A 12,676-nucleotide genomic window follows, 5' to 3' on the forward strand; every position below is an offset into this window, starting at 1 on the left:
TAAATTTTGGAATTTTAAAAAAACAGCTATGTTACTCTTTTTGGTGCAGCCTGACAATTGGTCTAGATTGGATCTGGTTATAAATGAGTATTTTATTCTGGATTGACAAATGGGACTTTCTTCCAAAAACGCCAATATAGTTGTCCATATTTAAGGCTCAGTTCTTTCTCTATTTTTTTCTGTATGTACTCTTCATTTCAGTTTAGAATCTAGTGTCATTCCTAGTTATTGCACCATGATTTGTGTCGGTACTATTTTTCTGTTTATATTGGCTGTACTGTCTGTGATTTTTCTGTTTATAAAATTAATTGTAATATATTAATTGGTCAAGCGGACCACGAAATTAGTGAATATAAAATTAATGTACAGACTTAAAATAATTTATTTCAATTTTCCTAACTTTTGACTATCTGTAAATCCAGTTGTTTATATTTTGCAGTTTTCTAGCTGATGCTTCAAAATGCTATTTTCCACTGACAGAGCTGCAGTGTCATCCACAAATGTGTTTTCTGTTGGTGCTACTGGTATAAAGCAGGATTGGTCCTAGGACACTTCCCTGGGCAACACCAGCCTTTATTTCTAAATGACCAGCGTATCTAACCTCTTGCTTTACTCAGAATAGTCTGAGAGGAGTAGAGATGTTGTACATACTGTTTTTTTTTTTTTTTAAGTTTGTGTACCCTGGATCGTGGTACGGTCTTGATGAAAAAGCAATTTCAGCTGTTACTGCCAAGCTTTCGGCTCATTTTAACGTCATCATCAGAGAAAAACAATCATAAATATATTTACACATTGACAAAATTATGTTTTTCACAGTTGTTTTCAAATTTCTTTGAAAACCGACTCAATCCCCACCAAGAACCGTAATAGTACAATAAAAGCTAATTTTAAATGGTATAAAACAGGAGTTATTTCTTTGTATAAACCAACGCCAGGTCTGCCCAAGTTTCAAATGCTATCCTTTTGAGTAAAACTTCCTCGATCAACTGATGATAATTGATATTCAAATGATAGCAAGAATTCAGACCTAGCAAATTGTGCTACACTTAAGTAAGACCTGAAATTGGACTTCATGGCTACATTCTTTATATGCCTCAACCAGGAAAAATGCGTGTCACTTGAAACTATTTCACACCATATCAGAAAATGGTTCAAGATAAATATCAAAAACGAAGAAAGAAGAACCAGGAGTACGCTTTTGTACTTTTTAAGACTGACAATGATACCTTAATGGTTTTGGGTCAACAATTTTTTAGGCCTAGTCTTGTAAAACCCAAGGACATCCATCATCCCTTCAGACAGTGTTTGAGCATGTGCGACTTCAAAGGAGACCATTCAGCATCTAAAATGCAGCAAACATCAAGATGTTGGTCAACATTAGCGAACCAAAGGGGGTCAAATATGGGGAGAATTCTGTAATTAGTTTTAATTTTGGAAACTCGTTTTTCCAGGCCTTTAAAGGTGAGAGATTTTGTCATAATTTGATTTATTTCATAATGACAATGTGGTGATGATAATGTTATATATACTACTACTATAAGTCTTTATTGTTTAATATATATACAAAGTTTACGGATCGGCATTATATATTACAAAGCAAAAAAGACATTCCTCATGGTTTAAAACCGTCTGAGGGAATGTTATATATATATAACATTATATTATGCAGAGTGGTCGACCAAGACCCGAGGGGTTAAATGCCTGGGTAGACTCGTACCCCATCCCTAAAAGGTCCGGGACTTGGTCGGCTCACGTGTCCTGCATAAACCTCTTGGACTTGTTCACAAACCCCAAGATTTTGGACCATTTAATCTCAGGGAGTGATTTGGTGATGTCCTCTCCTTCAAAGATTTCAAATCTAGACCTAGCATACCTATCACATTTTGCGAGGTAGTATCGAGCCGTTTCTTCTTTTATTTCACAGAAGCTGCAAAAGGGGTCTGGTAGAGTACCCATTATGAAGAGGTGTCTTCTCAGTGGGCAGTGGCCCGTCAGAATACCTATCAGCCTCCTAATTCCCTTCCTTGAGATAGAGAATAGCCATTTCGATTCTGCTGGTTTGATCGCCTTAACAAACTCTTTCGATTGCCTGTGTCCGGGGGATAAATTCCACTCCCTTAGGAATTGTTTCATGCCCCAGTTATTGATACTCTCTTTCGCTGTGCTCATAGAGTGAGGTAATACCGGTTGTGGCCCGACAAACGCAGTATTAGAATCTCCTTTGGCTAGGCCATCCGCCTTTTCATTGCCATGGTGTCCTTTATGTGCTGGTATCCAATAAGGGTTACCTTATTCTCAAACCTGAAAGAGATCCTATTGATAAGATCTATAGTTTCCTCCACCAGTCGTGAGGTTGACAAATCTTTTTGTAATGCCCTAAAACTAGCCTGACTGTCAGAAAAGATTTTAATATCTTTTCCCTTAATTTTATTTTCCATAATTGTTCTACAACACACATTGAAGGCCCAGATTTCTGCCTGAAAAACGGAGGTGTTATTGCCAAGAGGGGAGGAGATGCTGATTCCTAATTTTGGTATGTAGATTCCTGCACCACTCCCTCTTCCTTTGATAAGTGATCCATCTGTGTAGCAGTATGTTACGATGGTCATCATCCAGACTATAATTATAATCACAAGGGGTGACTACCTGAAAGTGCTTTTTCCCCGAAGGGGATGATAATGTTACCATTCTGGCAACGTTGGGACTGAGTTGGTCTTCAAAGAAATTTGAAAAAAAAAAATGAAAAACTTATGACTTACATATTTAAGATTGTTTTGCCTTGATGATGACTTTAAATAGGTCGAAACCTTGGCAGTAACAACTGAAATTACTTTTTAATCAAGACCACGATCCAGAGTTCAACCATAGAAAAATGTATTAAGCCTTCATGACAGATCTTATGATGCTTGACATATGTCCAGAAACATAGCAGAACAGAAATATATTTCTTCTTTAGATCTTTCTATTATATCAGTATAATTTCCTCATTTGGGTTGAAACCTTGATCTTGAGAAAATGTTTGTCTTGATTTATACATGTTTTTTTTCTCAACTTCATGCAACTGCAGTGTGTCCTGCATGAAATTTGAGAGATTTGAAAATTAAAAGTTTCCTTCGACTTTTACTCAAGCATTGATGGAAAAAATATCTTCTCAGGTTTTCCAATGATTTAAAATTTCTAGAATTTAACAGCTAATGCTTTAGTAACGTTTATTATAACTGGAGCTTCTTGTTATACCAATAACAAAAATTAGTTGATTGTCTTGTAAATTTATAAAATGGTTAAATCTGATTATTTAGAAAATATACAAGGAAAGAAACTAAGAATATTTTATAGTTTTTGTTTACGATAGACGGCTGGTATAGAATCTTAATAGAAATTGTCCAGTTGCTGCCGCATTAAGATAAGAAAAAAACAGCCTAATTCTAAAATACACAATTTTCTCCTTTTTCCATTGTTAAAAATTCCCACTTTCGACAAACAAATGATAAAAGACAATTAGAAAATTAATTCCGCTTTTCGGTGTAAATTTTAAATTGACCGATCACCCCATGGCGAATTTTATCCTTCTTTGTACATAGGAGTTTTAGCTCTCGTACCAACATGTTTTGGCCTGTCTTCAGAGCCGAGGCTTGGAAATGGAGACTCTTTTTAGCTTGTGGCTCGGCAAACCTTGCATCGTCTCTACCTGGAGGCTTTGTAAACGCAGTCCTCAATACACCAACATCAGTACCTATCAATTTCACTTATTTAGTTCATTTTCACAAGTAAATTATTCCGCTTTGTCTAACATTATATAAGGATAAGAAAAAGGTCACTTGTTTTTTTCATAATATTTATTATTCATCAATTTATTCAATTCAGTTACTTATTTGCAAGTTTTTAAATTTTTTAATTTATGAATTATTTATTCTTTTAGTTATTAATTTTATTAATTATTACAGATCATCAAAAGTTGGTGTAATGAATCTGCCATATATCACTACAATGTTATTTTCAGTGAGAGACAGTTGAACAATTTGTGGTCTGCGGTTGTCTCTGTTTATTTTGTTGGTGGAATAATAGGAGCTTTAAATGGCAAAATAGCAGATAGAATTGGCAGGTATATTTAATACTGGTTAAAATTTCAATAGTTAATGTTTATTTATATGAAAATTACCGATTTAAGGAAAGGTGGCCTGGTTCTAAGCGGATCTTTATTTTTATTCAGTGCTCTCTTAGCTTTATCATCGAAGACGCTCAACTCGTTTGAAGTTCTAATGCTGAGCCGGTTTATTTCAGGATATGCAACTGGTAAATTGGCTTTTTTCCAGTAATTTATACTTTATATGTAGTAATTTTTATTTTTTTTATAGGATTAACAACAGCTATTTTACCCGTTTATTTAAATGAAATTTCTCCACCAGAACTAAGAGGTACTACAGGAGCTTCTGCCAGTTTTGGATTTTCGCTTGGAATCTTCCTGGCACAAGCTTTGGGATTCAAAATGATATTAGGTACCGCGATTAGTGAACGTTAGTTTTCTTTAGACTTTTTCCTGTCCAATAAATAATCATCATTTTCGTATTTTGGTTATTATTATTCAGAAATCGTGAGATGCAGTCTGGTGTGATGTAGGTTTCAGAAAAACATTTTCTTTATCGTGCCAACGTTTCGATCTTTATTGAGATCATCTTCAGGGCTCAAAGTGTTTGTTTTCTGCGTAATTGTGCCATTCTTGCGTGTCGTGTTGAGAGTGCCCTTAGGTACTAATAGCGCAAAATTTGTGTTTGACGACTAATCTTTATAATCTCTAATCTAAAAGATATTTCTTACTCACAGTTTTTTCTTTATTCTTCTTTATCATTTCTAACTACAAACTGTGAGTAGGAACTATCTTTTAAAGAGATTAAACAACATATTCTCCCAACCTTTATCATTTATATTAATTGTCTATTAACTAAGACTAATTAGCTATTTGTCAGCCCAGCATTAAGTACTTGGGTCCCCGTTCCAATTTTTAGAGCGAGATGAGTTGGTGTCCCGAGAGACCGAAGACACGATGGCTCAAGTGGTTAGAGCACTGGGGTATAGAGCCAGAGGACATGGGTTTGAGTCCCGTTCGTGATACTAATTTTTCAACTCAACCACACTTTACATAAAAATTGTGGTTATCAACTAACAAACATATGGGCATATGATTATCTAGAGCTCCTCATAAGCTTAAGACTTTTTACCAGATCCCAAAGCCTCGTTAAGGTCTTCATATCCTTCAAATGAAGATCTTTGAAGTTTTTTCCCAGGAATATGACAATCAATTATGTTGTAGAAATTCAAGTCAATCTGTAAATATATTTAACATTGTTTTGCTCTGATGATGATCTTAAAATAGGTCGAAATCTTGGCAGTAGCAACTGAATTCTTCTGAATTTCTTCGAGATCAAAACTTGATCCAGAGTGTTTGTAAGGAGTAGGAATCTCAGCCTGCATAAGCTTTCGCATTAATAGAGTATGCTCTGCTGCTTCTTCTTCTTCCTGCAATGTCTGCACTGGCTTCTTTCTGTCGCACCGAGTCTCGACAGCCTCTGGGGTCCGCAGTGCCCAGGCAGCAGTACTTTTATTATAGGCCTAACACATCCTAGTTTTACTAGGTCTGCCATTAGTTTTACAATGGCCCTTTGATGACCTTCTTTTTGCTTGCCTCAGCCCTGGAATTAAATCCTATTGAATCACTTATTCTTAATACATCGCCGACTTTATCTATAGTTTTTGGCAGTTTGGTGAGGCGCAAAAGAGTTTTGAGCCAATAGGTCCTCATCGAACTAACCTTTATAAATTTATTGGCCTCTTTGTACCCCTCTGAAGATGGAATAATGCTGAAATGTCACACATAAATATGGTGGTATAAGCAGACTAGGATGATCAGAAGATAACAAACAAGTTTATCAGTTGATAAACTTTTAAGTTTATATTATTACTATCCAAAGTGTTTTTCAGGCACAGAAGATTATTGGCATTATCTTTTAAGCGCATATATACCTTTAATCCTACTAGCAGCCTGTGCTGTTCCATTTCTCCCTGAAAGTCCTAAGTATCTACTTTCTAAAGGGTATAATAAGAAAGCCAGGGAAGGTAAATAAATAAAGTTTTGGTTGGTGTAATTTACTTCTGAATAATTTTCTTTTAGAAATGTCCAAGTTGAGTCAAACGCCGATGGATATTGTCAAAGATTTAGAGGAGGAGGAATCTAATGTTCAGGACTGGTCTTTGATGAGACTTATCAAAGACAAGAGTCTAAGGCCGAAATTAATTCTGACATGCTGGATAATGATTGGCCAACAATTTGCTGGGACTGTGGCTGTAATGATGATGATTTTTACCCAGTTAAAAATAACAAATATTGAACCGTCTTTTTTTAGGTATTCAACTATTCCATGAAGATTTTTCAAGATGCAGGATTATCAGAGTTGCAGTCACAGTATGCGAGTCTGCTAACTGGGTGCAATAATTCTATTACTGCATTGTTAGTGATTTATGTTATCAAAATTTTCCCAAGAAGGACTGTACTAATAACAAGTAACTGTTGTGTAATAACAAGCCTAATTTTACTAAGTACTTCAATAGCTTGTAAAGTAAAAACAAGTCAAATACTCTATTTTCAAACCAGAAATACTATTTTTTAAATTTTATTCTTCAGGATGTCTATTTTTGGATGCCTTATTTGTCAATATTCTCAATAGTAACTTTTATAATTTCTAACGGCATGGGATTAGGGCCAATACCGTTTTTCCTTGGATCAGGTAAAACATTTCTATTCATTTCTAAATACCGGATTAAAATATTAAACCCGAATTTAGAACTTTTCGACTTGGGGCCGAGATCAGCGGTGATGTCGTTAGGGACGTTCGGCAACTGGTTAGCTGCTCTGATTGTATCACACTCTTTTCTTGAGCTAAACTTGATTTTTGGGCCGCTATCTTTCCTTTTCTACGCAGGACAACTATTAATTTTGACTTTACATATCATGTAAGAGGTCTTAATTATTTCTTAATTTAAATCTAGAAAGTTTTTCTTAACTAAATACTATTTTTATGCAAAATGTTTTAATTGCTAATGAATTTTGGGCCACATCTCTGGCCCCCTGTTCAGAGCTCACTATTTAGCTTATTTCTAGATTTAAAATATTTTTACCACCATATTAAATTAAAATTGATAAAAACATTTGTATTTCTTAATTTGTTCATTTTTTTTCAGCCATTCATTACCTGAAACAAACTCAAAATTTTTGAATAAATAAAGACTTCTTGTGTAATAAAAAATTGGATTTTAAATAATAAAGATTATCCCTATCCATTTTTAAATGTATTTATTTAAACATTATCTTTTTATTTATAATTTCCTTTATTAATATTATCACTATTGGAATATTTTATACTGCCGCACCACACCTGAGCCAACTTGTACATGGATTCATAAGCAACCACATCATCCAAAGCTCACGGGGTGAGGTCTTCACATCTGAGGACACATGCACATCCCAGGTCATATACGTTTCACCATCCAATGTTTGCAATAAAAGACCACAATACTTGATATTAAACTGGCCTGTACTGGAGACTTGGAGACACAAGTCAATATTAGTTGATGGTTCTTTGTTTAGATTAGATTAAAAACCTGTGCACTGTGACCAGTCCATTGTGCATTTCCATTGTTGTCTTGAGCTCCTCATTAAGCTTAATGTTTGTTAATAGATTACAAAGCTTTTTTCAAGGATTCCTATGTGTATCCTCCAGGCCTGGGGTTTTTCTCTTCCAAGAGTAGGCATTTTTACAAACAGAGTACATGTTCTGCTATCTCTTTTCGTAGCAATATCTGCACGAACTTGTTTGAACTGCTCCATGTCGGTACATTTGCCTACAGTTGTCAGCAGTCCAACTATTATTCTAATCTTAACACATCTTAGATTTAGCAGTTCATTAATTTCTGGGACAGTCCTTTGACAATTTTTTCACACGCTTCTTTACTGAACAGAGGATTCATTTTTAACTCATTGTCTGATGAATCCATGTTTTTGGCAGTTTGGTAAGCCACAGAGTTCAGGGCCAATATAGTCCTCATTGAACTTTCTCAGCCAATTTCTCAGTTTAGGTACAGGAAATCAGACACCAGAATCTGGAGAATCCCGTCAAGAAATTTATCATCAGAAGGTCCTCCAGCGATCCATTACCACCAAGATCTACTTCCTGCATGAAGACTGTATGTTGAGGAATAAATCCGATTGCTAACGTTGTTAAGGGGGTGCTACTCTTTAAACTGGAGCAATTTTTTAATTAAACCTTAAATAATTTAAATAACCTTAAAATTAAATTAAAATTTTTAATTTTTCCCGGTATAAGACCGTTCTACTTCAAGGGGGGTACAAGAGACCTGTGCCACAATACTTAATTTTATTACAATTAATTAAGTTTTTAGTTGATATAAAAAAGTCAATGGCACGAGTGGGATTCGAACCCACGATCTTCGGCTTGATACGCCGCTGCACTACCACTTGAGCTATCGTGACCTCGATCCCCTTAGACACCAACTTCTCATCTCAACTGCACCTTTTGAATTTTCCCTACTTTTTCAAAAAGTGCGGTTGAGATGGGAAGTTGGTGTCAAAGTGGATCGAGGTCACAATAGCTCAAGTGGTAGAGCAGCGGCGTATCTAGCCGAAGATCGTGGGTTCGAATCCCGCTCGTGCCATTGACTTTCTTATCTCAACTAAAAACCTTAATTAATTGTAATATATTAATTGGTCAAGCGGACCACGAAATTAGTGAACTTAATTTTATATTGAATTTTCAAAAATGTGCATCTAATATAAGTCATATAGAAATGAAGGTGGGAAGAGTATGTAGATTCACTTTTTGTAAATCACGGTTCTACTCACAGATTTGTATTCACATGATTTACAAAACATGAACTTAATAAATTCTCGAGAAAATCATGTTTTGATGACTTAGTATATATATTTAATAACACATGAGTGAGAAAATAGGGCTTATTTTCATCCAACTGGAGAATTGGCCATAAACAGTCAACTGATGGTCACATTCTGTCTTATAATATAAAATGTGTTTTACCTATAAAATTTTGGCGATTTACCCACAGTATACATACGAGGAAGAGAATCCAATAAGGGTCAGAGATATGATTCATCATGTGTCTTACCTAGGCTCCAGAGGCATGCCGATATGAAAATGGTTCTTGAGCACAAAAGCAAGTTGCTGGTTCCCTGTTATTTTTTTGAAAAATAACAGTCTTTTATATGTAGTTTTAAAAAGGTTTTTGTTGGATGTATTTATTAGCATGAATGCAGTGAGAGAGGGCTGATGGTAGTCAAATATTAGTACTATAATGACATATTGTGAAAGTTACTCCACCATCCTATTCTAATGATTACCTTTATGTTTAACTCATAATTTATGGGCTGAGCTGATACGAAATATAATTGTCCCTATCTTCATTTTCGATGGGTACAGATTACCACAGTGATTTTTTATAATTAAAACTGAAAATTTAAAAATAAAGAATAAAAGGATGGTAAAATTATACTTATTACCACTGGCATAGAATGGGCATTTACTTACATGGCTTCCATTTTTAGGTTATTTTAGTGTTGGAAGTTTGTAAACTTATTGCTTACAGATGAAAAATTATCTTAAGATTGCCTCAAAAAAAGATACTTTGGAATCCAAAAAAAGAAGAAAAAAGTAATATGCTTTAAAATGGTTTGTTTTTATTTTTCATTTCAGTATTTTGTTCTCTTTGTCCTATATAACAAAAATTCATCTTTTTTTGCTCATTTCTGTATTGGATATATTATATATATAAAGTTCAAATATACATTGTTTATGACAAAAATGTAATTCTGTTTTAATATTTTAATTACATAATTTACAATAATTTTTTAAATTTAATAATAAAAATTGACCAACTGGTTGTCACAGAAAACAAATGACAAAAAGGAAAGGAATGAGGAATTCTTTGTTCTCTTTCTCTCTCTTGCTCAATATAAATAAAAATTAAAAAAAGATAATCTCACTAGTTTTTTTTTGTTTTATTATTTTTTATTTATTAATTATTTATACAATTTTTCACCTAAGCGTAAGACGAGAAGAAATAAAATTAGCAGTAAATAAAATATTTTACATACAAAACAAAGAAGTTGCACTTTTTATTTTAAACATCTCTCCTCTGTTGAAAAAAGAAAAAATATATATAAAACAAAAAGTCATTTTTCCTTCCCCCATTTTTGAATAATATGATTATGTCCTCTACAAAGGTTGTTGTGTGCCAATGTATATATGTACACACATACATACATTTAAATAACAAATTGTACATGCTTTTGTAATTATTTGCCTCTCTCTTCTAAGAAATGAAAGATACAAAAGGAAAAAGGAAAAATGATTATCATGCAGTCTTTCCCAACGTATCAGAAGAGAGACATGCACTTCTCAAGTATAAAAAAGATATGTACAAAGGTTTTTATCATGTTCACATTTTTAAAATCAATATTACAGTGGGAAATATGTTTGACTTAGACTCAAAAAGACAACAAAACTGAAAACAAGAGAGAGATTGCAATAAGAAAAACAAAAACAAGAAAAAAAGAGAAAATTCTTGTCTCCAATATTAAGTCTATATATATTTATTATGTATATAACAAAATGCCTAGCCTAGAATTAACTTATCTAATATATATATATGATTATATATATATTTTTTTTGCTTAATTTTATTTTTTCTTAAGGGGATAATCAAATGCTTATTTACAGAGGCCAGCGACGGAAGTTAATTCTACTTCGCTTTTTTTCATTTTTCTTTTTGTCTTTCATTTTATATAAGTAATATATATAAATAAATTTAGCTTTCGTCCAGAATGGCGAATAAGTTAAATATTGTTATAAACGATTAAGGAACTTTTTTCTTTAAATGATTCTGTTTTTAATTAAGATATAATAACCATTATTATTTGTCCACACTTTTTCAATTTTCAACATTTCTTTTTAATATTAAAGATTAGCTTTCTCAATTGTCTGAGCGTCTTTATCACAAAACACACTTCCTTCTTTTTTTATTTATTTATTTCCTTTTCTGATGTCATTATTTATCTAAACTTTTTTTTAAATAAACTATTCCTCCTGACAAGCATGTGTGTGTGGTGTGTGTAACGAAACACACACTAATATATATATGTATATATATACAAATCTTCAGAAATAATCTGCACAGGGTAAAACCTTCTGTGATCACAAATGATGCGCAAGTCTTTGCTGTTCACGCCCAACTACACAAGTATACGCACTCACACACATCCATGCACATTCAAATAAGCATACACACGTAATCAAATAATAAAATCAACAATGAGAAGGGGAGGGGGAAACGCATTTCGACTCGCATAAAAGAGGCTAACATAGCAGGAGAGGGATTATACATAGAAACCGAAGTTAAGTTTCAAATCTTTTCTCTCCTTCTTGCTAAAAACTGGGTTGGAACGGGGAAAATTAAATCACAGCACTTTTTTTCACGTCATCATCACACACTTCTTTGAAGTGCACATGTTTCTCTCTTTCACAAGGACTACCGATTATGTTGACGTCTGACCCTAAAACAAAAAAGTAAACATTTGTGTTCTCAATTGTCTTTAATTGTCACTTTGCATAAAATTAAAAAAATAATAATTAAAAAAAATGTACAAATGAAAAGTTAAATACCTAATTTAAAAGAAAATTCCTGACTCTTTATACTTCCAGCTACAAAAACATGCACTACACATCATTTTACAAAGACCAGACAGTACATTTACACCATGAACATACTTAGGACTATGAAGAGCTACTAGCATTCATTCCGCCAAACATCCCAAACTGTTGCTGCTGCTGTTGTTGTTGCTGCTGTTGCTGTTGTTGCTGCTGCTGTTGGTGGTGCATTTGCTGTTGCTGTTGCTGGTTGTTAGCAGCGCGTCCGTGTTTCGGTATAGGCGGCTGAAGGTACTCGTGTTTTGACAAGCACAGAACATCTATCCTTTCTTCCTTCCTATATGCTAAGCAGCTGCGGATGAAACTCTGTTGGAAAGCAGTCAAGTTATTAAACGATAAACACAGTTTAAAACAAATTACACGAAATACAATTTACCTTCGCTTCATTGCTGACAGTCGGTTTGTTAGCAAATTGTACTTCTGTTGCCTTAAGAATTGTGTTTTCTTCCAGAATCGTTGCCTGGGACTGATTATGCCCAAACGGCTAAAAATAAAACAACTCATTAGTGCCTTAATTCATCAATACACCTTATAAAATAACTTTAAAAACGTACTTTTTTCCCATAAAGGCACTGATAAAAGATAACTCCTACAGACCAAACGTCTACTTTTGAAGAAATTTTAGGTGGATTCTTTCCAACAACGAAACATTCAGGAGGCAAATACCTGAAAAAAGAAACAGCATTAGTTATTTGATACGAAGGGGTGAAAATTTATTAAAATTACCAATATGTCCCAGCGCCCTGAGATGTCAAATCCATCCCATGGTCAGGATTGTAATTTTCCTCATCCATTACTTTACTAAGACCGAAGTCTGTGATTTTGATCTCACCACAGACATTACCTTCTGTTAACAGAATGTTTCCTACAAGCACACAAACCCAACG

The 12,676-nt window shown here is 33.9% G+C and overlaps 2 protein-coding genes across 10 annotated transcripts in view; one reads left to right on the plus strand and one right to left on the minus strand.

The window, feature by feature from the left end:
* Positions 1-3,514: 3,514 nt before the first annotated feature.
* Positions 3,515-7,267, plus strand: LOC106662414 (solute carrier family 2, facilitated glucose transporter member 1-like; the record flags this gene model as incomplete). The annotated part of the gene is made up of 10 exons (XM_024225682.1): positions 3,515-3,729; positions 3,945-4,102; positions 4,169-4,293; positions 4,356-4,496; positions 5,977-6,111; positions 6,167-6,339; positions 6,399-6,611; positions 6,677-6,779; positions 6,837-7,005; positions 7,234-7,267. Coding segments are annotated over exons 1-10 (1,377 nt in total), but the record flags the coding sequence as incomplete, so codon positions are not given.
* A 3,102-nt stretch (positions 7,268-10,369) lies between these two features.
* LOC106662419 (serine/threonine-protein kinase tousled-like 2) overlaps positions 10,370-12,676 on the minus strand; it is a 174,967-nt gene continuing 172,660 nt past the window's right edge. For 8 of the 9 annotated variants that reach the window (XM_014386502.2, XM_014386493.2, XM_014386499.2 and 5 more), the window contains 5 exons: positions 12,516-12,654; positions 12,344-12,455; positions 12,166-12,273; positions 11,850-12,095; positions 10,370-11,635 (listed from right to left, as the gene is read on the minus strand). In XM_014386502.2, the coding sequence (XP_014241988.1) occupies positions 11,856-12,095; positions 12,166-12,273; positions 12,344-12,455; positions 12,516-12,654 (599 nt within the window). In that variant the 3' untranslated portion in view covers positions 10,370-11,635; positions 11,850-11,855. Of the gene's footprint in view, positions 11,636-11,744; positions 11,784-11,849; positions 12,096-12,165; positions 12,274-12,343; positions 12,456-12,515; positions 12,655-12,676 lie in introns of all 9 variants that reach the window. The other variant, XM_014386495.2, reaches the window with a different exon arrangement.

This window comes from Cimex lectularius, unplaced genomic scaffold (genome assembly GCF_000648675.2).
Source record: "Cimex lectularius strain Harlan isolate CLEC.00 unplaced genomic scaffold, Clec_2.1 scaffold33, whole genome shotgun sequence".
Taxonomy (NCBI): domain Eukaryota; kingdom Metazoa; phylum Arthropoda; class Insecta; order Hemiptera; family Cimicidae; genus Cimex; species Cimex lectularius.